This window comes from Sciurus vulgaris, assembly GCF_902686455.1.
Source record: "Sciurus vulgaris genome assembly, chromosome: 15".
Lineage (NCBI taxonomy): Eukaryota > Metazoa > Chordata > Mammalia > Rodentia > Sciuridae > Sciurus > Sciurus vulgaris.
In genome coordinates, this window is record NC_136476.1 from 88,841,960 (window position 1) to 88,869,383 (window position 27,424).

A 27,424-nucleotide genomic window follows, 5' to 3' on the forward strand; every position below is an offset into this window, starting at 1 on the left:
GGGGCTGGCTCAGTCTGGAGGCGAGAAACGGCTGGGTTGGCATCCCGGCCAGGGGACAATCTGCTTTTGGCAGGCGCCCGGAGAAGCCTGTGGACGTGCCTCGGGAGACAGGCGGGCTGCTGGCGCCTGCCCCTGCCCCTGGGGAGAGGGTGGGAAGGGGCAACCGGAGAATAAACCGGAAGCAGTGCCTGGCACAGCAGGGAGGCAGCCACAGGGAGGGAGGCAGCGGCCACATGCCCACCCACCATCTGGACCATCCCCCGCCCACCTGCCTCCACACTGGGAACAGGGAGCAGGGAGGCGCTGGGGTCCAAGGTTGCTCCTGGGGTCCGGCTCGCCTGGCTCTCCTGCTAGCAACGCCACTAGGCACCTGCCCCTAGAGGCCCAGTCTTCCCAAAACACAGGTCTCTACCCCCAGCAGGCCTCTCCTGCCCTTCACTCCGCCCTCCCAGCTGGCCTGGCCCTCTGTCTGGCTCTACCCCACCTCCTCTGGGAAGCCCCTCGCCTTGCCTCAGCCTTTCCCTTCTAGCCTGAGGGTTCTTTGTGGGCAACAGGAAATGGCCGTTTTCACTTTTCAACTAGCCCGTGTGGTATGGGGAGTAGAGGCTCCATTAAGTAAGGCGGGGTCTACGGGAGGCCTTCCGGCCTGGGTGGGGCTGGCGGCCCTGGCCCCAGGCTCTGAGGAAGGGCTGCACGTGGAATCCCATCTCACAGACTCCTGGCTCCACTGGTGCCAGTGACCAGGCCAGGGTGGCCTCAGGTGTTGGTGTCTGGGACACTCTGAGGAAACTCTCAGGGAAGATTCTGGGCTCCAGGTCCCCTCGGGCACCTCTTTACTGTCCCTAAGTGCTTGGCGTTGACCTGAGTGGAAACCAAGACCACAGGCAGCTCTGGCCCCTGCCCAGCGATTCCCAAAATGGCTCTGTGCCCCGTATGTGCCCCTCCTGGGAGCTCGGGCTGGTGCTACAGGCGCCTACAGACCCTGGTGAGTCAAGGACAGTGACATCTGGAGGAGCCCAGGGTGGTGTAAGAGGATGCACAATGCTGGCGAGGCCCTCAGCTCTGCAACACTGCTGGCCGCCTCCTAGGAGGGCCGGGGGAGGAGGGTGGGCCCTGCTGCCCTCACTGCAACAGGGTGCTCGCCACCGAGGGGCACCACGTCCTGGGAGGCTGGGGATGGGCTGGCCTGGGCACTCACTTCACTTTGCAGATTCCTTATGCCCCTGGGTTTGACCCGGGCTCTCATGTTCCATAGGGTCCCCCAATAACTGTGGGACCCTCAGGAGGCTGGACAGCTCACCCAACCTCTAATTCTTCCTCAGGGGTGCCTGGGAGGGAGGAGACCTCAGGCTGCCCTGGGCCCGCGAGGCCCCCAGACCTTGGAGCCCAGTGATGCGGCTCTGCCCCTGACTACGGGAGAGGGGAGATCTGGGCTCTGCCTGCCCGGCATCCAAAGGCCGGGATTTCTGGGGACAAGGAGTCCTCAGAATGGTGCAGGGGCCAGGCCAGTGTCAGGCGAGACGCTGCCCTGCCCTCTGGGCACAGCGTCCTGCCCCCATGTCCTGATTCAGGGCACACCTCCTGCTATCAAGCTGTACCCCCAAATCCCATGTGCCTGCCTCGCTGTGTCTCAGCCTGGGGTCTGTCTGCTCGTGAGGAGTCAGGCCCACCTGCTGACAGACACACCACTTAAAGGCCACGGTGAGTCTGGAAAACAGCCAGGCCTCAAAAGGCCCAGGATGAGGACTGCAGGGTCAGCAGGGCAAGGTCGGGGAAGGCTTCCTGGAGGCAGTGGCCCTCCACCCACTGATCTAGTAGCATTGAGAGACTTTTCAGGGACAAAAGCCCTGGCACAGGCTGGAGGTGTCTCAAGGGACACCTGGGGCAGGAGGGGAGGTGCAGCCTATGGCAGCTCCAAGCGTAGGGCACTCACCTCTGACCAGGGGCTGGTGTACCACTTGAAGCAAGGCCTCTCAAAGCAGGTGCTCTCCTCAGGGGGCTTCTTGGCCAGCCCGCACTCGGGGCCACTGCGTGTCTGTGGCTTCCCATTGGCCAGTTCCATGCAGAGGACCAGCCGCCTCTTCACACCACGCCCACAGGTGGTGTTGCACTGAGGGCCAGAGGGACGGGTCAGCGCCAGGGCCCAGGAGCACCAGGACAGTCAGCCCAGCAACTCCAGAGATACCGGTCTGGTCAAGAGCCTTTGGCTGAGAACATCCAGATCAATAGGCAAATTGCCCCAGCACGCTGCTCAATAACCATTTGGCCCCAAACAGATTTGATCAAAAGCAACTTCGCCCAAAACCATCTGTTTTGAAACAAATTGGCTAATGGCAATTTGACCAAGGATGATGTGGCCAAAATCAATTTAGCAGAAAACAACTTGGCCCGAGATTATCTGGTTAAGAGCAAGCTGCCGAAGCAATTGGTGGAGAGCCATTTAGTCACTCGTCCGAGGGGGCTGTGGCTGCGAGGGAAGATGAGCGTGAACCAGGGGCCTGTGAACCAAGCATGCATTCCGGAGAACACCAAAGGTTTTCCTGCCTGTTTGGATTTCTGTATTTGGAATTAACTTTAGCGAATCACACCTTCATAATTTGCAATTAATTCCTCATTTGGACCCATCTGTCCTTTCTGCCGTTGGGCAAATTCTCTCTGGCCCCGATCTCTCCAGAGGGGCCTGCATGGGCTCCAGGGCACTCACCCGCTCCCAGTCCTGTGCCAGCCAATGTGCAGGGCAGTTCTTGTCCCCACAGGGGTGAATGGCCAGGGGCTTGGTCTCCATCTGGCACTGAGACTCGGGGACCACCCGTCCGTCGCTGGTCTTACAGTACACATGCCTGATAGTGCGGCCCTGCCCGCAGCTGCCACTGCACTGTGGGAGGGGACCAGGTACATGTGAGAGGGGTACTCCACAAGCCCCCCACCCACAGCGTCCAAGGGAGAAGAACAGCTTCCAGGGCAGCATGGGGAAGCAGTTGCCCTGGTAACCAGTTTTTAAATAACATTTTCTGTTCTAATTACAGAAATAACACGTTCAATACAAAATACACAGAGAAAAGCACAGCTCAAAAGGTCACGTGTGCCCCTCCCACCAGAGGTGACCCCAACCATCATCTGAGCAGCTCCATTCCAGACAGAGAAGAGACAGATGGAGAAGAACAGCAAGAGAGAAGACAGAGAGAGGCAGAGGGAGAGAAATGGGCACAGAGGCAGCGAGAGGGAACACGCGTCACGAGGGACACAGGCAGAAATGGAGAGAGGCAGGGAAGCAGAGACAGAGGCTGAAAGACAGAGACTGAGAAACAGACAGAGACAGGAGAGACAGGGAGACAGACAGATACAGAGAGAGGTGGAGAGGAGGCAGAGGGGAGCTCCGTCATGGGGGTGCTGTTGGCACTCGGTCTCGCACAGGGTTTTTTTCCAGATGATGTGTCCACTCTAGGAAAACAGGGAAACCGAGGCATGGCAGGGTGGTGCCCCCGGGCTCCTCTCTGCCTCGTGCCCCGGCCCTGCCCTCACCGGCCCCCAGTCCGACACAGTCCACTGGCGGTCACAGGGGGGCCCCGTGCAGTTCTTCTCCCCCACGGGCCGGGTGCTGGGGTCACAGAGCCTCTCGTCCTCGGAGCAGCGGATGTCCCTGGTCACCACACTGCGCTCCCCGCACTTGGCTGTGCACTGCAGGGAAGCCGGGAAGCCAGGTGAGGCAGGTGGGGACGCAGGCCGGGCCTCGCCCCGCGGCCTCTCCTGAGGTGCCCACCTCGGACCACTCGGACATCTCCCACTGCGGCCCGCAGGCCGGGTTGCGGCAGGTCTTGCGCTCCTCAGGCCGCACGGCCTCCGCAGCTTCACACAGGTCGCTGTACACAGAGCTGTCGAAGCCGGGTGACAGCATCTTCCAGCAGCGCACGATGCGGAACTGGTAGCCCTCGCCGCAGGTACGCGAGCACTCGCTCCAGCTGCTGGTCTCCCACCTGCCTCGGGAAGGCGCAGCTCAGTGCCCACCCCCCGCCAGGACCCTCCCGATCCACCCCAGAGTCACGGACGACCAAGTCAGGTGAAGGGGTGAGGCCCTGGCCGGTCTCCAGGAGGCCTGTGGGGAGTGGGCAGGGGTGCACAGGGCCCAGCCGCTCCTCTGCCCTCACCCAGGCCTGGGCCTTGTTCCTTGGCCCACTCTGCTCCCGATGCCCTCCCCACCTGCCATACCCTTCCTGGGACCTGCAGCCCCGAGCCCCTGCCCTGCTGGGCCACACAGGTGGCTGTGGCCCCAGGACTCTGGCTCTCCAGGAGCAAAGGTGGAAGTGAACAGAAGGCAGGGTCGACTCTGTGACCAGACGGGCCTGGCCAGTGTGCAGTGTCCCTCGTCTCTTGCCCCTGAGCTCGGGGGTCACAAGTGACTCCAGAGTCCTCAGGAAGGAGAGTGAGACAGAGGTCCAAAGCTGTGGGGCCGAGGGGGCAGGCCAACTCTGGGGACAGTTGGGGTCTTCTGCCCTTACCAGGAAAGAGCAAAAGCCCAGGACAGAGCTGGCCAGAAGAAGGTGGCCTCCCAGGAGAGACCGCTGGGCGCCTAGGCTCCCACCCTGCTCGTCCCCGGGAGAGGTGGGCCTAGGGCTCGGCCTCTGCGTCTACAAGGCAGCACGGGAGGCCTGGGGCTGGAAGGACCATCTGAGGGACAGCCATTGTCTCTGGGAACAATCTTCCTGGCTCATGAGAATGCTTCCTGCTCCAAGTAGGCTGGGGCGAAGACACCCCACAATGGCGCACAGAGGAGGGGTCCTCGGTCTCGGGCGCCTCCTCGCGCTCCATGTCCTGCAGTGCCCAGGGCTCCCGCCCGCCCACCCCAGGGCGCAGGACGGGCCGTGCGGGTACCTGGGCTGGCACTCCCGCCCCGCGCAGAACTCGTGCACGGGCTCCGGGCGCGTCAGGGCGTCACAGTAGCTGTCATCTACCTCCACCCCGTCGTAGCGGACGCACATGGCGTAAGTCGACATGACCCCTGCCAGCAGGGACAGGCCTGTGAGTGCACGCTGGGCAGGGGCTGGGGGCAGGGGCCGGGGCTCCGGGTCGAGGGGTGGTAAGCGTTCCCGGCTCACCGCACTGTTGAGGGGTTTCGGGGCGGCTGGGGCCGGGTCTCCCTTCCTGCCAGGGCCAGTGTCCCCCTCTTCTCTTCCCACCGCATCCAGCCGGGCACTCAGCTCATGTGTCAAGACCCTGGCCTTTAAGCAAACTCAGATCTGCCCTCCCCAAGCAAACACAGCCTGGCGTCCCTGCTGCTCACCCCTCGACACCCACTGTGGGTGGGCGGCTGAATGGGTGGCGTGAAACCTGAGGGTTGGGCCCTTGCCAGCGTCCTCAGGAGAGAGGGCAGATGCCCACTCCTCAGCAAATGTGCCCTTGAACTATCTTTAATCATTCGTTACTCTGCGTGTTAATCTTTTTGGGCTCCCCAGACTCTGGAAACCCACCACGGGGACCGTAGACCACTGTCACCTGAAGGTGTCCGAGACTCCCACTCCCCCACCTGCCTCTCTGGTCTTCCTGCCCACACTGGCACCAGCAGGCACAGGCCCAAGTTCCCTGAAGGGTGGGTAGCCCCCTACCAAGGAGCCAGGGAGTCAGGGAGAAGCCTGGGTGGAGCTGGGTGGTCTGTGAGGGAGAGGCCCAGCCTCCTGGGGCTGCAGGTGCCCCAGGGAAGTCAATCTCCAGGCGGAGGGAGCCCAGTACCCCATGTCACCTTCCCAGAGGTGACTGCCTCCCCAGGCCTGCCCGGGACCTGTGGAGCCTGGGAAGCAGCCCCACAGGGATTTTCTTTTTTCCCCAAAGCCTGAGCCAGGCTATGGTTCCTCCCTCCCTCCCTCCAGGCCTGGCTCTGATGCGCTTAGCTGCTCCGAGTGGGGCAGCTCCTGCCAGGTCTTCCTGGCAGGAGGCCTCAGGGACACCATCCCTGGGCCTGGGGACGGTAGAATCTCCCGGCTCCTGGGGGTCCCTCGGCTCCCCGACATGGAGTGGAACAGAGGCTGGAATCCCGTTCCACCTGGGCGCTCCCTGGTGGCCGCCACACTTCTCATACCCTGGAGGGGGAGCTTCCGGAGAGGCCGTGAGAGCCCAAGTGTGAATTTTCTGGACACCTCTTCTTGACACCAGTCCCGGGAGCAAAGCTCCTCGAGGCTCAGCCACCAAAGAGAACAAAAGCGGGCCAGGAGCCCAGGGTGGGAGCAGACGGATGGGCCACCAGCTGCCCAGCTGAGTCCAGACCCGTCTGCCAGTGTCACTGCCGCTCCAAAGGAGCGACTCAGAGAAACCAGACCCCTGGTGGCTGAAGCTGAGTGCGGAGGTTTTCCCCTTGATCACCAGCCCAGCCCCGTGGCCCCAGGGGCAGGGTGGGCGCTGCTCTGCACGAGGACCTGCCACTGGACATTTGTAGGCACGGTGTCGTGCGTGGCTGGACTCTGCACCCTTGAAGTGCGATTCCCAGCACAGCGTGGCTGTGAGCATCAGACCCGAGCCCCAGGATGGGGTGCCTTCGCAGAGGGGACCCCAGCTCTGTCGTGTGTGCCCAGTGCCACTCGGCCCAGCGAGGAGTTCCTGCAGTGACAGGGCCTGGCTCTCAGTCCACTCCTGGACGGCCTCGGAGGCACAGGTGCAGAGCTCATCCTTGCAGTCTGCCTGCCCTGCCCGTCCTCCTCAGTCCTGCTTCGCATCTTGGGCTACCGGAGCAGGCCCATTCCCCGTCCCTGGTCACTCTGGGTGTTGAGGGATGGTGGTGTCATGTTCTCCCCAGGACATTGTCCATCCAGGACTATTTGGCAAAACTCTTGCTACCAAGTTCATCTTGTCCTAGAGAGGTCTCCCGATGTCACCTCTCCAACCAGGGAAGAGTCCGGATGCTTCCCAACAATTTCCACAGCACTGGCGCCCCTGGCATCCCCAGGCTGGGACAGGAGGAGGAGCCCAGAATAGGTGCACACCCAGCTTCTGGTGTGCTCTGGGAAGCAGATGCCCTCACAACCACCCTGAGGCCCAGCTCCCTTTGGGCAGTCCTGAGGAGGGTGGGTCCTGTGACTCACTGCTGAGACCAGGGGACCGGCTGCTGCTGGGTTTGCTCCATGCCATGGCCTCAGGTCAGCAGTGGCCGTAACCATGGCTCCTGTTGGCTGGGCTGTGACCCTGATGGGTTGTTCCTTATTCCCAGTGATCCCCACAACTGCTTTGAGATAAAGTCCACATCCCATTTCCAGCTACAAAATGGAAGCAGCGTGGTCCAGCCGACCACGTGTTCAAATGCCATCACACACCCGCCAAGAGCTCTCTCTCCTCCAGAATGCCAGGCACAGGGCAGCCTCCACATGCGTGAGAGGCGCAGGGAGGCAGGGCGGCGTGAGCAGAACCGAGGATGAGGCCACCATGTCTTCCTGCTCAGGGACTATTTCCTGAAATGCCACCAAGGCAGCAGGGATACCGCAGGGCCCAGACTGACTGCCTGATCTCTCTGGCCAGGGAGTTGGGGTGCTGGGCAAGCCAGGAGCTTCACACACCTGAGGGGCTGCCCAGGTGTCCTCTAAACGCAGACCTGACATCCCACAACTAGATACAGGGTCCCCAGCTGACCTTCTTTCCTCTCGACAACACTCTACCTGCCTCCAGTGCCCTGTGCCCCAGCTTGACCCAGCATCCCCCAGGAAGGGAAGGAGTAGGCTGCAGAGCTCCTCAGCCCCGGGCAGCTGGGACCCGCATCTCAGCGTGGAGGTGGCTGCCACAGCTCCCAACAGACATGACTTCAAATCCCCCTCAACACTTTCTCAGCACAGTGTGTGTGTCCAGGTAACCCAAGGGTCTCTCTGCCCTGGCTCCTCGAATCTGACCACCCCTGGGTGGTGGATCGTGGGCTCTGTCTTGCCTTTCCTATGTCTGCCATAAACAAAAGCAAACTCCTGGGCACGAGGCCTTCACTCTTTGCCTAAGAAGGGACACTGTACTGGCAGCCAATGGGGGAGCACCTGGGCAGTGGTGACCCAGGGCCCAGCGTGCCATGAGAGCAGGATGCCTGTGTCTGACACCAAAGGACCCCAGGTCAGAAGGCCCCCAGACAGGCTCCCAGTACCTGTGGTGCAGGTGGCGCTGCAGGGCTCGTGGGAGGAGAGCTTCCAGCGGTACATGTCAGCGGGACTCACGCCTTGCTTGCGCGCCTTGGGCCTGGTCCTGAAAGGAGGATGAGCGGAGAGTGAGGCCATGGTGCCCTGCCACGGGCTTCCTGGGAGGGCTCTCCTCAGAGGTGCCTTCTCCCTCTCGACACCCCTGCCCCGGGCCCCAGCTGAGCCCCACCAGTGAGGGCAGAGCCCCACTCCCTAGAACAGAATGGGTGAGCCCTGCAGGGGCCATTCCAGGAATGACCCACCTGCCCTGGCCTTTGTCCCTCTGAGTACCTCCTTCAGAGGTAGGCCGCGGGGAGCCTTGAAGTCCCCCAGCAGCGCCGGAGAATCAGGGCTCTCCAGCATGGAGAGGGCGCCTCCTGCAGGTACCTCGCTGCACCTGCTCACGACAGCCCGTGTCCTTCGCCCACCCGGGGGGCCTTAGGTGCTGAGGATGTTCTGGAATTCTCCTTACTGCCTCCCTCCGCTGGGTTCTGGCTGCATGGGAGCACCAGCCACTCAGCCTTCAATCATCAAAATTAAAAGTCTGCTGTGGACGGGGGAGCCGTGCATCCTGCATTGCAGGGGGCTGAGACAGCGGCACAGACCCGCTCATCGGGAGGAGGCACCCTGGGCCCCTGCCAGCCACCAGCTACAATTCTTGGCTGGAACTCAGGGGCCGCAGCCAACTATTGTTAGGAGCTGGCTTCCTCGAGCACCGGTGCTCCTGGCCTGGGCCTCCACTCTGCAGGCTCAGCAGGGGAGGGGAGATCAAGGCGGCTCCTCAGCCTGGGATGTCTGCTGGAAGACGGGCCACCCAAGCTGGAGGGCAGCCCAAGGAGCCTGCAGCCCCAGAGCCAGGGGCCGTGGGGCGGGCCCAGCCGAGAGCAGCTCACCCAGCCTCACCTCCCTTCCCGGCGGCGCGGCAGCAGGCCCAATCCACTTCCCTTCAGGCCCAGCCAGGCTGGCTAAAGAGGATCCGGGGCTAACACCCTACATGGGTCTTAAACTGGGGCCAGTTCTTTCTAGGTCCACGGTCATCTCGGTGGTCAGGCTGAGTGCCACGGGCCTGGTGGTTGGTTCTGGGACAGGAGGGGTTTGTTGCATGAGAGCCTGTCAGTCAAGACAGCTCTGCTTGGGTGGGCTTTTTCTCCCCAGGAGGACCCCAGTTCCAGCAGAGCTTTGGGGATGAACTTCACCCTGACGGGCACGGCACTGACAACCCAGGAAATGGTCTACCAACAAGAGCTCCGTGATGAGCTAAGGGACGTGGCTCCAAGAAGGAGAAGCAGGCCAGGCAGCCGGCCAGGACCTCCCCTGGGCTCCAGTCTGTTCCAGGCCTTGCACAGGTTCTGGGGAAGGGAGGCTCTCCCCTCCTTCTTCTTTGCAAACAAGAGGAAACTTTAAAATGGGAGGGGGTGCCTAAGACCCCATCGTCTCAGAACAAGGGACCAGCAGGGTCCATTAGAGATTCACCCAGGGGTGATCCTCCCAGGAGAGGGCACCCAGATAAACCAACCCCACATACTAGGTGACTAGGAGACGCGGAGCTGAGCTCATTGGTCCCCCACCCTGCTTTCAACAGCTTTAAATTCTCCCAAGAACAAGAATAGATGAGAAGATCCAATCCCTTCCCAGTGGAGACTGCCATCTTGGTCTAATCACAGAGCTGGAGCCAGCACACGGGCTGACTCACACCTGACTCAAGAGACAGCCGCAGGTTCAAAATAACCCTCTGAATTTTAAGCCACAAAGGTACTTGTGGAGGGGCCGCCTGCACACCACCCTCACCAACACGTGCGGGCGTGGGCCAGAGCATATGCCACTCTTGAACACAGCCCTGCATATATTGGCACAACAGGGTGACACCTAACAGGTTCCCTTCTGGGAAGCCGCACCAAGAAGCAAGCACCCCGGAAGTCACTGAGCCGCCCACCTCCCTCCCTCCATCTGGAAGGAGGTACTGCCCCTCCCCTGAGAGGGGCTCCCACACCATCCCTTCCACTGCCTGAGTCCTTGCTGGGCCACCTGGCGGGATGCAGGCTCCTGCAACCCCAGCAGCAGAAGCTTGAAGTGACCGTGTGTTCAAAAATGAGCCAGAAAGTTCCCTCTTCCCTTCTTCCCCGCAAGGCTTTGGAGAGGGAGGTGTGTGCTCTGCGCCTCAGACGCTTCTTCCCCAAGTTGAGGCTGGTGATAGGCCCTCCCTTGGTTGTCTGCAGTATTTCTGAGAAGATGAAAATAGCCCTTCCTTTCTGGGCTACCCTTTGATCTCCCGAGCAGACACCGCTTCCTGTGTTTGGACAACTTGCCTAGACGCTGCTATTTTGGCCTGGTAGTTTCCCCCGCGGCCTCCCTGGCCCTTTATCTCCCCAGACCATCTTTGGTCCCCACGGTAGCATCCTTTGATGGCAGCCCAGGCGGGGGAGCAGCCACATCTCACAGAGCTGGGCCTCACTGAGTGCTGACAACCTATTTTATCAACAGGCGCCGGGAATCCAATCCACCCCGTGGGGCTGAGGGGTCGGGTTAGACTCAACACCACAGCGGGAGAGGCTCTTGGAAATGCTAAGGACCCAGGAGCTTGTGCTGTGAGCAGGGACCCCTGACAAGCCCCTCAGAGAGGGAGGGAACTGAGCCCAGGGGAGGGCAGGGACACGTCCAGCTCCTGCAGCCTGCATTTTCTGAGGGGTGAGCCGAATTAAAGAGGGGTCTCTGTGCCATCCTGATAAACCTGCCCAGAGGGCGTGGGCACCAGACAGCTGGCCACCTTCACCGTCCTGAGCCACACTTCCTGGAAGCCTTAGAGGCTCAGTTCATTACTATATAGTGAGCCCTTACTGTGCTATAATCGCTGCCCACCCTGGGAGGGGAGGAGGGGCCAGGAGCCCAGAGGGACTGGCCAGGTCATACAGGCAGGTGCCTTCCGACCCTGGCCCTCCTCCTCTCTGCCCATGAGCCATGCTTGGACTCAGATCCTGCATCCCCAAGGCAAAGTCTGCCACTCCCTAACAGTCACCAAGTCCTGCTGAGCAGGCAGAGGCCCCAGGCCCTAAAACTGTCACAGGGAGCAGGCAACCTATGCGGCTGGGTGGGAGGAGGGGCAGCCAGAGAAGGTTCCACACCACAGAGGAGCCCCTCGCAGAGGAGCCCCCCGCAGAGCCTGCCAGTCATGCCTGGGGTGTCTCAGGGTGAGAAGTCGCCCAGAGCTCCTGGCTCCTGGGAAGCTGGTTTGGCCACCCTGACCCCTGCAGTGGGTAAGGGGGTACCAAAAACCCATCACTCCAAAAGTGACCCCCAAGTCTCCCACCAAACCCAGTCCCCCAGTTTCAAGGACCTTGATCTCAGCACCATGGGCCCTGCTGGGGTTCTAAAGTTGAGGTCTGGTTGGGCTGCCAGAAAACAAGGTGAAAGCCAGTGGCTCGGCCCACTTCCTGTCCCTGCCTGCCCATGCCTACGCCTGGCTCCAGAGGTTGACCAGCCTCACTGCCCTCCTGGGCTTCTGAGAAGCCCTGCACCTGCAGGGTGGCCACCTCAGCCCAGGAGCTTATCACCAGGGCCTGCCCTCCAGCACCAGCACCTCAGGTTGGGGCTACCAGCTACAGTCAGCCCTGACACAGAGGATCCTGATCTCAGGCCCCCAGGCCCAGCCCTGACTGTCCAGGGGTCTCAGCCCTGACTGCCCAGGTGTCCCAGCCCTGACTGCCCAGGTGTCCCAGCCCTGACTGTCCAGGGGTCCCACCTCTGACTGCCCAGGTGTCCCAGCCCTGACTGCCCAGGAGTCCCCAGCCCTGACTGCCCAGGTGTCCCCAGCCCTGACTGCCCAGGAGTCCCCAGCCCTGACTGCCCAGGTGTCCCAGCCCTGACTGTCCAGGGGTCCCACCTCTGACTGCCCAGGTGTCCCAGCCCTGACTGCCCAGGTGTCCCCAGCCCTGACTGGCCAGGTGTCCCCAGCCCTGACTGCCCAGGTGTCCCCAGCCCTGACTGTCCAGGGGTCCCCACCCCTCACTGCCCAGGCATTCCCAGCCTTGTCTACTCACTTGTCCCCAGCTACGGCTAGACTCTGGGGCCAGGCCCATCACTGCTGCAGCCCAGCCTGCCCTAGTGCCTGATTCCCGGGTCTGCCCCTCAGTGAGGAGCCCTGGACCCCCACCTCCTCTGCCGCGGTGGAGGTTGAGCTGCAGCTCTGCACCCAGGGCTCCTGGGTGCCTGCTTGAGCCTGTGTCTATGGCTGTCCCTGTGGAACCAGGCCCAGGTCCTCAGAGCGGAGGCGTCACTTACCTCTCCGAGTCCCAGCAGCCTCAGGCTGAGGGTGGTGTGGCCGCTACATGCTGCCCTGTGACTGCATGAAGAGCCATCCCTGGCTCAAGGGCCATGCTCAGGACTTTCAGCTTCCTGTCCCCAGTGTCAGTGCCATGGACTGGAGTCAGGGCCGGGAACACCTGGGCAGTCATTGCTGGGGACAACTTGGGACCCGGGAACCTGACTTTAGGGGAAGACACACTTCTGTCCAGGCCTCTGGTCTCATGCTGGGATTCAAGAGCAGCCTTGAGGGACCCTGAGAAGCGATGCTCTCTCCCACTTACTTGCAGGTCCCCAGCCCTTGAGTCAGACCCCCTGTAGTGACCCCCCCAGAGGGCCCTGGACAGGGCAGGGACGTGCCTCCTGCCCACCTACCTAGCCTTGTGGGTCCTGTTCCCGGCCGCAGGGGGGAGGCTGGCACTGGCGTTGGGGAACGCGGCCTCAGAGGAGGTATTAGAGAGCCTGTCGCTGCTCAGCTCCAAGTAGGACCCGTTGACCAAGCTGGGGGCAGCCTCTTCACTATCCCCGAAGTCCAGATAGAGGCTGTCGGCAGAGGGGCTCTGAGGGCCGCCCTGGACGAAGATGCTGTTCATGGTCTCGTTGAGGGTGAACCCCTTAGAGTCAGAGCCTGTGCCCAGGAGCTGGTCGGAGATGGCATTGGCAGAGAGGAACTCCTGCGAGGTAAAACGGGTGTCCACCTCTTGGTCATCCTTGTCACCCGAGAGAGCAGTCCCCGTGATGTTATGGTCTGAAGAGAGAGAGACAGGCTGTCTGCAACTTTCACCTTGATGCCCAGCTACCCTTATAAATCCTGCACGTGAAAGACCATCTATGAAAAGAGGGTTCCTCTGGGGCAACGAGACTAGGAAGTTCCCAGAAGGCAGGTTTGTCCAACGAGACACACTTTGGCCCAGATTATCTCTTCAGAGGGGCCCCTGGTGGCTTCCGCAGAGGGTTGGAGAGTGTCCCTCAAAGTCCAGCCCCCCTGGAACCTCAGCATGTGATCTGGCTTGGAGAGAGGGTCCCTGGAGGTGTAATCAGCTAAGAATCTCCCATGAAGTGACTTGGGGAGGGCCCTCGCCACACAGAGACACGGAGACCCTGAGGAGACGGCTGAGTGAAAGCCCAGGTGCAGGAGAGAGGACTGCACCCCAGTCAGCAAGCACCTGCAGCCGCAGGCCTGTGGGATCTGCAGAGATGAGGCCCGAGCGCCCCTCGAGAGCTGCGGGGCAGACTGGAGCTCCTTGTGGGGTGGGTGCAGTGACTGAGCCAGACCACTTCCTGTCCCTGAGCCTCAGTGCTCTCCTCTGTCAGACCCAGGTGAGCACCCATCTACAGCCAGGCCCGGCACTGTGGGTCCCACGTCCTCAGAATAAATAAGCTGTGGTCAAAAGTGCCTGGAGGACACGGCGTCTGCACTGAACAGGAGCAGGCACGCTCTAGGCACAGAGCGGCCCCCATTAGCACGGCACAGGCACCATCTCGTGCCAAGGACCCACAGCACCAGGGCACCCGCGGGTGACCCGTGCAAGCACAGCACCGTTCCATGCAGAGGACTGAAGGTCTGAGAATCCGGGAGCCCAGGCGGGTCCTGAGGAAGGGCCGCGGGCTCTGAAGAACGTGCATGCTCAGGACAGGTGCGTCCTCAGCACTGGGTGGGCCCAGAGTGGGTGTGGGTAACCTGCATCTCTGCTGAAGGCCCTGGCCCAGGGTCTGTCCCCAGAGACCCCCACCCCCATGTCCCTCTTGTTACCTTGGAAGCCCTCGCCCCTCAGGGGCCCCTCGCACGTCCCGCCACTGGCCGGCTCGCACACCTCGTTGGTCTCCTGACCCCTGCGCAGGCCCAGCTCCACCGCGGGGCCCGTGGCGCTGAACAACCCGTTGCCCAGGCCCAGCTGCTGCGCAGAGGCCTGGCTGTAGAGCGAGCCATTCTGCCGCGCGAAGCCCAGCCGCCCGGCACCCAGCTCCTGGCTCTCCGCACTGGCCGAGGCGGGTCCGGGGAAGCTGAAGTAGAGGGGCTGCTGCCGGCTGTGCGCGTGAGGCTGCAGCAGCGTGTACTCGAAGGTGATGGACGGGCTCTTGCCGTTCTGATTCCACACCTGCAAAGGGAAGCACGCCCAGCTCCTCTCCGCTCCCTGTGGCCCCTTGCCACACGCCCTTCGGGACCCGGTGGCCCTGGTCCCCAGGGCATCGGGTTGCCCCAAGCACACTGTCTTCCCCAAGGCCTGGGCAGTGCTGTCCCAGGGCAGGGCAGCAGGCGCCGTCCTCCTTGGTGATGGGCACTGTCTATGTCTAGGACCTTTAGGTATCAAAGGTGGGACCTTAGCACCTGGGTGAAGCCCAACCTGCACCTTGGCATCACTGTGGAGCAGAGACCCAGAGCTATAAGAATGAGCTACCCCATGGGCCTTCTCCCCGGACCCCCAGGGCAGGCCATGGAGGATGCAAAGGCACAGTCCCACCCACTTTGGGATGGCCCTAAAGGGCCAGAGACACAGAGCTCCTGTAGGACGGCCGAGGCCTCTGTGGAGACTGGGTGGCGGCTTCCCGCCAAGGCCTCTGTGGAGACTGGGTGGCGGCTTCCTCGCCCCCAGCAGAAGCTCCTGCACCTCCCCCAGGACGGTCTTCACAGCCTTTGCCCAGAGTCCTCCCTGAAATGCAGAGTGGTCCTTGGAAGCAGACTCCAGGACAGACTCAGGAGCAGCATCCATTGCCTGGCCACGGGGGCCACAGGCCTGCCTGGGCATGCACAGAGCAAGGAGGTCCCTGGAGGCCGCCAAGCCCCGGGAGAGGGCTCCCGCGGGAGAAAGTACACTGTGGGCAGCACTTCAAAGTTTTGGGGTTGGCTGGGGCAGCTGGATCTCACCGGCTGGGGGACACCCTGGAGACCCACGAGGGAGCTCTTGCTCCTGCAGCTCCTGGGTGGAGAAACCGGAAACCCGAGAGGCGTCTTCTCGCCCCGCCTTCTCCTACGCCACGGGCAGCATCGGACTGGGAGAGGGACCCCAGGACTTGGGGTAAGGGGAGCGGACTCAAGATGCTGGGACTCGTGGATTCCCTTGGACCCTGGGAACCAGAGGGCCCGTTCCCTGTGAAGGCCAGAGCACTCACTGAGTGATGGGCTACCTTCAGGACCCAGGACCTGGCCCAGCCTCCTCTCCAGGCCTCCAGACCAACAGCCTGAGGTCAAGCCCATCCTCACCCCCTCAGAGAAGTCCAGAGAAGGAACTGGTCACCCATGGACTCTCAAAACCAGGGCAGGAGCTACCGGGAGCACTGTCGCACCCAAGGGACAACACGCTGATGGGCTACCCAGGGGCTCCCACACAAGGAGGAAGTGCCCAAGCTGTGGCAGATCAGGGAGGGACAGTCCAGAGACTGGACAACACACCAGGTGACCACCTTCTGCTGGAAGGCCTGGAGGACATTGTTTGCACAGGAGTGAAAAGAAACACAATGGGAAATGACACCCGCGTCACCTGGAGAACAGGCTCGGTGTCCCCCAGGCCAGGGCAGGTGGCAAGAGAAGCCATGACAACCCCAGCAGCCGTGGAGGTGACCGGGTCCTGAAACAGTAAAGGCAGTTGGCAGGAGCCTGGCCCACCGAGACCTTTGATGTGGCTAACAGAACAAAGGGCCCCTTGGAGACGGACCCAGGGACAGAAAGGCCTGGCTCCATCTGTTCACCCAGAAGAAACCTGGTGTGGGGAGCAGGGCCACTGCCCTGCGGGGTGTCAGGCTTCCTGCTGGCTGAGCAGTTCACAGGCAGAACCTACCGAGTGGATGAGTAGCCCAGCCCCAGGAAGGCCCCACAAGCCTGTGTGGCCATGATTCCCCGCTTCCTCCCCCAAGGGCCGACAGCTGTTGACTGGGTCGGCAGTTCCCTGCAGAGGCGGGTGCACATTCTAAAACCAGGGTCCAGGTTGCCATCGCCAGCTAGGGACCCCAAGAACCATCCCTGCCCTTGACCGTGCGAGCTCGCACTGAGTCCTGCCGTTTGCTCCTTCGGTAATGGGACAGCGCCTCTGTCCTCAGAGCTTGGTGGAGCACGAGCAGCAGCCCCTGCAGCCTTGTGACAGTATGGCCCCTTGGTAGAGCGGATGAGTGAGGCCTCAGGTTGAGTGGGTGTGGCCATTGACCTAGCGGGGAAATTGATGACCTAGGAAAGTCATCAATACTGGTAGAGGTGCTGGCCGTGGGTCGGGGGTTACGAAGCAGGTGGGGAAGAGGGAAGCAGCAGCACTGGTGGCGGGCCCCAGGCCAACTGCAGTTTATCCCGCTGACCTTCCTCCTGAAGGCCCCAGGAAACCCAGCTGGAGCTGGACAGGAGCATTCCCTGAAGAGGGAGCTCACAAGAAACAGCGGGTCCAGCAGGGCAAGGTGGGCCACAGTGGCTGCCCAGGTGTGCCTTGCCCGTACCCTTCAGTGGCCTACCTGCAGGGGCCAAGAACAGTTGAGTCCAACCCAGGCAGTCCTCTCAGCCAGAGGGAACTCTGCCCAAGGTCACCCCCTCCCTAGGGACAGCTGCACCCAGCAACTACACAAAGCCCCCGCTCAAGTGCATGCTGACCTGGAGGATGGGCCCACATGGTGGCCCTCAGCTCTGTCCACCAACCTGAGCCAACCCTTCCCTCTGGTGCTGCTCCCGAGACCCTCCCCAGTGCTCCTGCATGGCACCTCCAAGTAGAGCCTGTTTCTGGGGACCCTGGCCCATGACACCGTCCCTCCAGCCAGAGGCCAGTCTGCCTCAGGTAGGCTCCAGGAAAGGCCAGGCCAGCACAGGCACAGAAATACGGGAACCCGTGAGAGTCTGGGCCTTACAGGGAAGCTCCTCAGCCTAAATGCAGTTGGGGCACCCTGATTAGAGATGCCTCCTGTGGAGCACAGCTGCCTTGGACCCAGGAATGCTGCCCGTGCGTCCATCACTGGGCAAGTCGCTGGCCTCCCTGTGCCATTCCTGCACCTGCAACGTGAGGCCATGAAAACTGGTCATGGTGGGTTGAGAAAAGCCAGAGGCTGAGGGTGGGGGGCTGCATTCCTGCAGCCCCCCAAAGGCTGGAGCCCTAAGGAGCCCACAGCCTCCCATCCCAGTGCTACCTGGTGTCAGGGACAAGTCCTCAATGCCAAGCTGCAATGACTCACTCTCACCTCCAGAAGCCAGCCATGGGAAACCCATGGCAAACAGTGCACACAGGCCAAACTCCCTGCCCACTGTTTGGACCCTGAACCAGTCCCAAAGCATCCAGGGGAGCCAGGGGCTACAAGAACTGCTCTGGTCCCCCAGTCTGGGGACCTGAGCAGGACTTGGGGAGCAGTATGGAACTAGGTGGGGGAAGAAAGCCCTCAACTGTGGAGTGAGCATGGATCCAGCCTTAGCTCCCTATGAAGCTCCTGATGACCAGAGAATGGATTGGCACAGGCACTGCCCATAGCGCCAGTCTGCAAGGAAAGTGCAGCAGTGCTGAATGGATGACCGGGGGATGGATGGATGGATGGGTGGGTAGATGATGGAAGGATGGGGAATGATGGGATGGATGGATGGCTGGATAGGTGGGTGGATGGGTGGGTGGGTAGGTGGGTGGATGGAAGGATGGGTGGGTGGGTAGGTGGGTGGATGGAAGGATGAGTGGGTGGTTGGGTGGGTGGGTAGATGGGTGGATGGATAGATAGGTGGGTGGATGAGTAGGTGGATGGGTGGGTGGATGGGTGGGTGGATGAGTAGGTGGATGGGTGGGTGGATGGGTGGGTGGATGAGTAGGTGGATGGGTGGGTGGATGGGTGGGTGGATGGGTGGGTGGATGAGTAGGTGGATGGGTGGGTGGATAGATGGATGGATGAGTAGGTGGATGGGTGGGTGGATGGGTGGGTGGATGAGTAGGTGGATGGGTGGGTGGATGGGTGGGTGGATGAGTAGGTGGATGGGTGGGTGGATGGGTGGGTGGATGAGTAGGTGGATGGGTGGGTGGATGGGTGGGTGGATGGGTGGGTGGATGAGTAGGTGGATGGGTGGGTGGATGGGTGGGTGGATGAGTAGGTGGATGGGTGGGTGGATGGGTGGGTGGATGGGTGGGTGGATGGGTGGGTGGATGAGTAGGTGGATGGGTGGGTGGATGGGTGGGTGGATGGGTGGGTGGATGAGTGGTTACACAGGAAAGTGAGTGAGAGCATGCGGTTGAGGTGGCAAGTGCAGGGGTGAATGGGTTGATGAGTTGATGAGAGGCTAAGTGAATGAACTAAATGAGGGAGGGAATTAGGGAGGAGACAAGTGAGTAAGTAACTCAGTGACTGAGGGAAGGAGGCCCCACCCAAGCACCTGCAGGGCACCATGTGTGTAACTTGGCGAGACCATGGAGGCCCCTGGCCCACAGCCCTTGCCTGTGGACTCTGAGGAGAAGCCCCCCAGTCCCTGTACTCTGCACCTCCTGAGGCACACGCACCATGACATTCAGACCCTGGTTGGTGGGCCCCTGCGCCACAATGTACTCGATGCCCGTCTCGTAGACATCCATGGGCCGCCGGTACTTGACCACGGTGCCCGCGATGTTGAAGTTCTTGGGGCTGTCCACCTTGTAGTTGCCATTGAAGAAGTAGAAGCCAGCTTCATCAGCAAGAGCTGAAAGGCAAAGCCACCCAGTCACGTGGGCCAAGGGAGGGGCAGCAGGGAGGACTGAGGGCTGGGGGGCTGGCACCACTCAAGGAAGCACTGCCAGTCCTCCCCCACCCACTCGCTCTCCCTAAATGCCACAGAGACATGAAGCTCAACGTCACCTGGAAGATCAGACAGGCACTGTGGCCAGCACATGTCCCTGGCCAGCAATTGCTGAAGAGGTGCATATGAACTTTCCTATCAGCCTGAAATAAACACCACAGACTGGTTGGGACGGCTGGATCACCAGCCAGAGACGCCCGGGACCTATTCTTCCGACTGCCGTTGAGGAGCTGAGGGGCTTCTAGTCTGGGTGATGAGAAGGGGACCTCAGTGCCCACAGTGAGGGACATTACAGCCCTGGCCTAGGTGGCACAGATGCTGTCCACCAAGCCCTTCCTAGGGACCACACCAAGCTGCCTAGCAGTGCCCTCTCAAGGGAGCAATACTATCCCGCTGACTATCTGACCAGCCTGTCCAGCCAGGCCAAGCTGAGGCCTCCTAGGGCCCAAGCAGGCCAGAGGGCAGCCTGGGCACATTCTGTCACCCTCTCCCTGAGATAGGTGTGGATGGACACTCCCAGGGCCTGGTTAGAGCCAGCTGGAAGCTCAGGGCAGAGGAATGTGCTCACGACGCCCCCGGCAGCCTGTCTCCCTGTTGCTCCGAGGCCAAGGGACCGCCTGCGTGGACCTGGTCCTCCCTGGGGCTGGGAGGCTGAGCAGAGGCTGAGGGAGGAGGCAGACTTAGCACTCGGGGACACTCTGTCTTCCAAAGGGTGTCCTTAAAGCCGGTTCCAGGAACTGGCCTGCCAGAGGACAGCAGCTTCCAAAGCCGCTGATGCAATCTGAGCAGAGCAGCCAGGGCAAGGAGTTTGTGATCTGACAGATGCAACAAGAGGCACGTCTGCCTCAAGAGCACCCTGAACGTGACCACCTCGGAAAGTGACGTGGGGTCCAAGCTCTGCCAAGGCCTGGCTGTCTCCGCTCGGCTTCCAGGTACGAGCCCCGGTTCAGCTGGGGCCCGCGTCCAGAGCCTATTTCCTGACAGTGAGGACCTTCCTTCCTGTGGCTCCCCAGCTCTCCAAGGCCGCTCTTGGCGTCTCCACGACTCTGTTTCAAGAATGAGAGCTTTGCAGCCAGCTCAGAGAACACAGCCTGTCCTGGCCGGCCACTCCCCCAAGCCAGTGGATGACAGAGCAACTGCCTGGCGAGGGGCCCAGCTCCCGGGCTCAGTCCAGAGCAGCCCCTAGGATGGTGGCACCTGGAGCCAGCAGCTGCAGACCAGCAGGGACTGGATGCTCCTTCCCCAGGGCTGCACTGAGTGCCAGCCTGGGGCATCTGGGCAGCGGCAGGCGGGGCTAGGCTGGATCCCAGGCTGAGAACTTCGAGCAAAGCCTCTCCCCTTCCCAGCATCCTCTAGAGTCCTGGCTGTCACTCTGAGGTGTGGGAGGGGAGGCCGGGGGAGGAGGGAGCACAGGTCAGGATGGGGCTGGGCCTGTGCTAGGGAGCAGCTCCTGACACAGCCTGGGCCTAGGGCAGGGTGGTTCATGGGTATCGGCACCTGCCTGCCTTGGCACAAGGGCCTCAGTCTGCCACCTGGGGTTGTGAACATGACACGTTGCCAGGTGGTGCCTCCAATCTCACAGAGAGTCCATCCAAAACCTGTCACCAAGACAGGGCCTCACCACCTGGACACTCTGCAATAGCTCACACATTCCTCAAGGCAGGGGCACCCCTCCAAGCCCAGCTCCCCACTGGAGGCTGAGGGGGGCAGAACCGCACGAGGCCCCGGCCTGGGCTCGATCCCATCCCTGCTTCTCTGTCCCTCATGACTCTGGTCTGGCTACCTTCCTCCTATCAGCCCTACCTGACCTGACACCGCCTGAGCCTCACTCCTTGCACCCTGCAGGGACTCCACCTCCAGCACCCCAACTGTGTCTGGGTCAGGCTCTCTAGTGACAGGGAATCCCACCACCCGATGCCACACCCTGTCGCTGGTCCAGCAGCTCTGAGTGCAAAACCTTGTACACATGAGGGAGGGGCCAGCTTTCCCAGGAACCCCACAGCAGCTGCCACCCTGGCTCTGGGGCCACGCTGCTCATCCATCCCTCTCCCAAAGGAAGGCGTCCAGGGCCAGGTGCCCCTTCCCCACCCGCAGACACTGCCCACCTGCCCCATGGCTCACCCAGCACATCAGCAGACTTCTTCCTCTCCACAATCTGGATGTCCCGGGCACCAGCTGGGATATGTGTCACCAGAGAGTAACCTGGAGGCAAATGGACAGCAGTGAGCCAGCCACTGGCTAGAGCAAGGGCCCGGCAGGCCAGCGTCACCTCTCCAGAGGAAAGTCACCCCTAGAGGCAGCTGCTGGCAGGTGAGGGCCGCTGTCTAGGGGCAGGCCCACTCCTACAGATATGTGGGCTCCCCTGGACCCTGCCGAAATGCTCTATGCTGTCCCCAAGGCTGAGCCTCCTGTCGGGCCCATGACCCAGCCACCTGTTCCCACCGAGGCCACAGGCCAGCCCTATCCTCGTTGGTGCCCACTCCAGCCCCTCCCTAGGTACTCTGTGGACTTCAGGGACCCTAAATGCATTGGAGCCCATGGGCTTGGGTCTCGCTGCCGCTGGGCCTCCTCATCTGCACCCAGGGTCAGCACCGTCTCCTCTGGGAGGCACTGTGAGCTCCCCGGGCTCCGGCTGTTGCAGCATTATTGTTAGACCCCATCTTGTCACAGCACCGCACGGATCCAGGGCTGGCCGTGTGGAGATGGGGGGAAGGCAGAGAAAGGCCCCCGTGGACCCTGCGGCCCGCAGCCCACGCAGCTGGGCATGGGCACCCTTGGCAGCTCAGTCTGCCCCCAGTCAGGTGGGGTGGAGCCACAGAGTCCTCCAGACCACCCAGGGACTGAGGGTCTGGGGTGGGGGCCGTGGGAGCAAAGCCTGTGAGGACAAGGAGAGATTGAACGACCCTTGGACAGGGGAGTCGGCCTGGGAGCCAGGGGTCCCAGAAATTCAGGTCCTGCTGAATGGTGGTTGGCACTCTGTCCTGGGTTTCCTGTGGGGAGCGGCAGAGTCCACGTGCCTCTGCAGTTGGGTGAGCAGCTCCTGTGAGCTAGTCCTTGCCCATCCCCCCAGATCCACCCTCACCGTACAGGTCCCTGAAGGTTCTGGCGACCCATGCTTCTCAGTGGGCACTCTGGGGTCCAGGGAGCAAGGGACTCCGTCAGACCCAGCTCAGCCCTGTGGCTAAGGGACTGCGCTGGGGCCGTGTTGCCACCTGTGCCTGTCTTGGCAGCTTTGAGCAGCAGTGGCAATTCTGCCCACCGTGGAGCGATGTCACCAGGCATGAAGGAGTTAACGTGTGCCAGACCTGATTCAGTGCCCTACCAGTCCCAGGCATCCAGCAGACTTAGCTGGGACCATTCCTGCCCCTTCCCGGTGGGGAGTTCCTCTGGATGTGCCTCCTGTCTGTGGGCCTGGCTGCCTGATGTGCCCAGCATGTCCTAGGGACCCTGAAGCAGACGCACAGCCTGACCGTGGGCTCCCTGCCTCCCTGCCCCAGGTCCAGCCGAAGGCCATGCAAGCAGGTTTGTGAGAGCAGGGGAGAGTCAGGCACCATCCAACGCTGTGCGGGCCTCCCACAGCAAAGCTGCCAAGGCAGGGGCCTCTGCCCATCGCGCCTGGCGAGCGCTCAACATGCATAATTCACACCCCAGTCTGGCCGTGCTGCCTGACACCCCTCCTTTCCCCAGCCCTGTCCAGCATGCCCTGCCCTAGGCTGCTTGTCCAAGTCCCGCCCTCTCCAGCACCCTCCCCCCAGGGAACTTCTAGAAGACGGACTAACTCCACAGCTGCCCCTCGTGCAGATGGACCATCCTCAACCCCCTGGACCCACTAGTGGCCCTAACCCAGCCTCACTGGGGAAACTTGAGCAGGAATGCCCACTCTGGGCCTCAGTTTCCCCACCTGCTTAGTGGGCTTCAAGCTCCCCAACCAGGGGGCTTGGTGATGCAAGTGACATCTGTCCAAAAGTAGAAAGGCCTGTCACATGCACGGATCCCCAGCCAGGCCAGAGTTGGATGAAACATGGCTTTGAAGAAGTTCAAGCACTCCTGGGGTGGGGACTCTGGGCTGGGGTCCATTCCCAGGTGAGGGGAACCTCTGAGTCTTGGGTCCCAGGACCCAGTCTGCCCAGAGTCACCTCCCGCAGCAGCTCTGAGGCTGGCACTGGTGCCTCAGTTCCCTCTTTTTAGTTGGTATTCACACTTCTCTGCATGCTGCTTCCCAGCTCAGAGATGGTCCCTAAATGCCCCCTGGCACGCAGAAGGTGCTGGTCAGAAGGGTCTCCGTATGGTGCCAGCCCTGGGCCTGGTGGGTAGTCGGGTGGCTCAAGAGGGAAAGACTTGCCCGAAGGTGCCCAGGAGGCTGGAGGCAGGGTGGCACCCAGCACCCCGCACCCCTGCCCTGCCCTCACCGAGGTGGGCGTTGCCCTTGCGGTAGTTGCCCGTCACGTGGGTGCAGCTGCTCCCGTCGCCCTGGCAGACCCCGCACTTGTCCAGTGTGTGGGTGGAGAAGAGCACCCCGTCACAGCCGATGGGCTGCAAGAAGCAGGGGATGGCCAATGGGAGGGCGCCGCAGCCCGGTCGGGGCCACCGCTGCCCGGGACGGCGGGCTGGTGGCCAGCACGTGAGAGCAGCGTATTTTGCTACAATGTTTAACAACCTCACATTTTCCAGACACGCAAACCCCTCGCAGGTCGGTGAGCTTGCAGGACGTGCCATCACGGGCAGGGACCATGAGCTGCCGCTGGCCGTCCACCGTAGTGCAGTGCAGGTCGCATGGCTTGCTGGAGATGTGGACGTAGTCATCTGGGGGACGAGCCAGAAGGTCTCAGGGTGGGCAGGGAGTGCTGGACTCAAAGGTCTTCCCCTCTTCCTCCTGCTGAGACAGCACCCTCCCCACTGAACAGATGAGGAGACCAAGGTCTGGAGAGCAGAATGGTCTGTCCAGGGTCTCGAAGGCAGGAATGGACCAAGATGCAGATTGTTGGGCCCAGTCTAGGCGCCGTGGTTTCTGACTTCTGCCTCCTTGTGAGTGGAGGCCATGCCTGAGATCCAGGGCCAGCACTTTCCCAGGGAGCAGCAGAGGCCAACTCATTTACACTGTTACCTGGACAACCAGCCCTCACCCCCAGATAGAGAGCAAGAGGGAGAGGGCCACTACACTCCACAGGCCTCCGTGGGACCTGGGACCACGGCCAGTCCCTGCTTGGGTTGTCTAGCTGGTTCCTGTCCAAACCAGGAGCCAGTAAGCGGGAAGTGTCCTGACCTCGGAAGCCAGGCTGCAGGAAACCCAGTCCCGCCATCTGTCCTGGGTGATGTCATGGGTGAGGAGGAGGAGACCTCCAGGCCTTGGAGCAGGGCACTTGGCTGTGCTCCTGGCTCTGCAGCTGCCCCCAGAACCTCCAAGACCCCTGTTCCAGACCTCAGTTTCCCCACTGCCCCCATCGGGTTCACTCCTGGGGCTAGAAAGGCCACCCCACCCTCTGCCTGGCAAGTTGGGTCCCCGGGGCTGCAAGTACCGGGGTACAGGGGCTTCCACTGGTACGCCCGCCCGTCGAACACGCGGGAGTTGAAGGAGACACACTGCTCCTCCCGGAAGCTCCTCCCGTCTGCTGGACACTCCTGGGAAGGGAGAGGAGGGACTTGGCCTCAGAGGGCACCTTTGTCCAGGCTGAGCAGGAAGTGGCTGCAGCAGGACGTCCCTGAGGGACACAGCCACAGGGGCCTCTCATGCCCTCATTGGGGCTCCCTCTCTCCCACCACCCTAGGGTGACGGTCCTCCTCACATTCTGGATATGACCCTTCCCTCTCCGTCGCCAGGCCTCCCCCCAGCCACGTGGCAGAGGGAAAGGGCCCCACAGCCCTGCCTATGCTGCCCCTCCCTGCCCTCCTTCCTCGGCAGACCCCATCTGCACCTCTGCAGGTGTCACCAAGGCACCTACAATTGGGCTGGCACATTTGCTGGCCACGCATGGGGACCAAATCAGGAGAGGGGACTGGACTTCACAGGCGAGGACCCCCACGGCAGAGGGAGACCCTCGTCTGAGGGGCCAGCTTAGTTGTGCTGGGCCTGGAATACGTGAGGGGTCTCCATCGGAACTCACAAGTGGCAGCACCATCACAGGAGGACTGCCATCCAGGGAGGCCAGCAGAGGCTGTGGCCGTATCCTGCCCTGGCACCCTGCCCGTGCACACATGGGGACCCCCAGCTGCTCTGCCCACCTGGTCCAGGTCTGCCCATCTGCCCAAAGGAACCAGATTTGCACTCCATGTCCCGGCTGCCCATGGACAGGCAGGTGTTTGTGTTCAGACTGACTTTGGCCCCTGAGAGAAGACTCTGTGGCTGACCAGAGGCAGTACCTCCTTCCTGGCCTCCACCACCCTGGTTCCCAACCTGAAGCTGGGAAGAGGCAGAGGCCGGGGACACCTGGAGCAGCAGGGAGCTTGTGGGGGACAGGAGCTGGACAGGCCCCAAACAGCAGTGCAGTGGGACATCTCATAGGCGGGGACGAGGAGGCCACGCGAGGTCTGCCCAGGAGCGCCTGGGCCACAAATGTCACAGGGAGTGCCCCAGTGTGGCCAGAAACCCAGCCCTCGGCCCCTGGAAGTCATGGGAGCAGCAGCAAGTCCAACTGCCCACACATGCCAGTGGACAGAGGGCGTGACACAGAGGTCTGAGCCCGAGGGAGCTCAGTCTCAACCTGGACATCAGCCCCACCCTGGTTCTCCTGGAACGGCAGGCCCAGGAGGGATGTCCAAGGGCCAGGGTGACAAGACAGCATCTCAAAGTGGGACCTGCCTGGAAGTGGGGGGCGGGCAGCCTCACCTGCACTCGGCAGAGCTGGTATCGCTTGGATGTGCCCATGCAGGTCCTGTTGCCCGCACCCGGGGCAGACTTCCTCCTGGCAGGAAGGTGGGCTGCTGAGCCAGAGCTGGGGCAGGAGCTGTAGGCCCCAACACCCCTCAGTGGGGGCCGCTGCCCTCCAGCACCTCCGAATTCCCAGCATTCCCGGGGGACTCCTCCCTCCCACCTGACTCCTGCCCCTCCCACAGGCCTGGGCAAGGACCACGTCTGATTCACCCCTAGGTCCCCAGCCCAGCACACGGTCATACTGCACAGGCTCCATGACGGCAACCACATTGGCCACGCGCTAGGCACTGTGCTGATGCGCAGAACACATGGTGCCCTGTGTGCTCAGAAGCATAGGTGAGCTCAGCAAGTACCCCAGGCTACAGACGAGGAAACTGGTGCTCAGGGGTGTGAAGGGACTTGCCCAAGGTCACAGCCAGAAAGTAGCAGAGGAAAAATTCAAATCCAGGTCTGCCTGACAGTGAAGGCTCATTGTCCCTCACTGTGCTTCTGCCTGTTCCATTCAGCTGGGACCTTCAGAAGAGACCAGGGGCCTCACCCGCAATGACAAGCCCTAGGAACCCTCCCGTTTCCCGTGAGAGGCATCCTGGGACCTTGGGGCATGGCAAGCTCTAACAACTGTAGCATCCGGTAGGAGCTTCGTCCCTGACAACAGCCAGCGGAGACTGATCCTGACCACCTCAAACGTGAGACCCCCCACAGGGGAGCCACCAGGCCACAGGCCCAGCTGCCCACCCCGATGCCGGGCCTGCCAGGCTTCCCCACCCATGCGCCGCCCCTCCGCAGCCCCGCCAAGCTCACACCTCTGCTGCAGGCAGTGTCGCTCCTGGGACGTCACCCCACCCCCGCAGCTGCGGGAACACGCCGTCCACTTGGTCCACTCCCCCCACCAGTAAGCGGTGGCATCGGCACCCCCCTCCAGGCTGTTGTCCTGGGTGAGAGTCCCCACAGACGGTCAGCAAGGGGCTCAAGTGCCCAGCAGGACGGGCCTGACCCTAGGCCTGAGGGATCCTGCCAGCCGGACAGCGTCTTGCAGTTCAGGTCTGCAAGGTGTTCTGGGTGCCAGGCCACGTCCTGTCTTAAGATCTGAACATCCTGGGGTGTGGTGAGCTCCAGAGGCCTTGCCCAGCAGATGCGCTTGCCTCTGAGCAGCCGGGCCCCGCCTGCATCTGCAGGACACAAGCCCACCCCACACACGCCCCGATCCAGGCCTTTGCTGGAGGGGAGGCGCCCAGCCACCCTCAGCTGCACCCTGACACGTGGTGGCCAGAGCCCTGGCTGAGGGGCTGGTCTGACTGTCTCTCTGAACAGGTGTCTGAGAGCCTTGGGGGTTCTAGGACACAGGCAGATGCCCCACACCTGTCACAAAGCCCCTCCAAAGTCATCTCGTTTGGGAGTGAACACAGCACCTGGGGGGTG

General features: G+C 62.0%; 1 protein-coding gene across 5 annotated transcripts in view; it reads right to left on the reverse strand.

The window, feature by feature from the left end:
* The window catches only part of ADAMTSL2 (ADAMTS like 2), a 31,399-nt gene that overhangs the window by 1,983 nt on the left and 1,992 nt on the right, over positions 1–27,424 (reverse strand). The window contains exons 3-18 of one of the 5 annotated variants that reach the window (XM_079111889.1): positions 26,809–26,936; positions 25,961–26,036; positions 24,654–24,756; positions 23,795–23,940; positions 23,547–23,670; positions 21,259–21,339; positions 18,866–19,041; positions 14,182–14,527; positions 12,804–13,176; positions 8,102–8,199; positions 4,870–4,996; positions 3,761–3,974; positions 3,523–3,678; positions 2,705–2,875; positions 1,934–2,110; positions 262–861 (exon numbers count right to left, since the gene is read on the reverse strand). In XM_079111889.1, the coding sequence (XP_078968015.1) occupies positions 793–861; positions 1,934–2,110; positions 2,705–2,875; positions 3,523–3,678; positions 3,761–3,974; positions 4,870–4,996; positions 8,102–8,199; positions 12,804–13,176; positions 14,182–14,527; positions 18,866–19,041; positions 21,259–21,339; positions 23,547–23,670; positions 23,795–23,940; positions 24,654–24,756; positions 25,961–26,036; positions 26,809–26,936 (2,565 nt within the window). In that variant the 3' untranslated portion in view covers positions 262–792. Of the gene's footprint in view, positions 1–261; positions 862–1,933; positions 2,111–2,704; positions 2,876–3,522; positions 3,679–3,760; positions 3,975–4,869; positions 4,997–8,101; positions 8,200–12,803; positions 13,177–14,181; positions 14,528–18,865; positions 19,042–21,258; positions 21,340–23,546; positions 23,671–23,794; positions 23,941–24,653; positions 24,757–25,960; positions 26,037–26,808; positions 26,937–27,424 lie in introns of those variants that run through there. The other 4 variants (XM_079111886.1, XM_079111887.1, XM_079111888.1 and 1 more) reach the window with 4 other exon arrangements.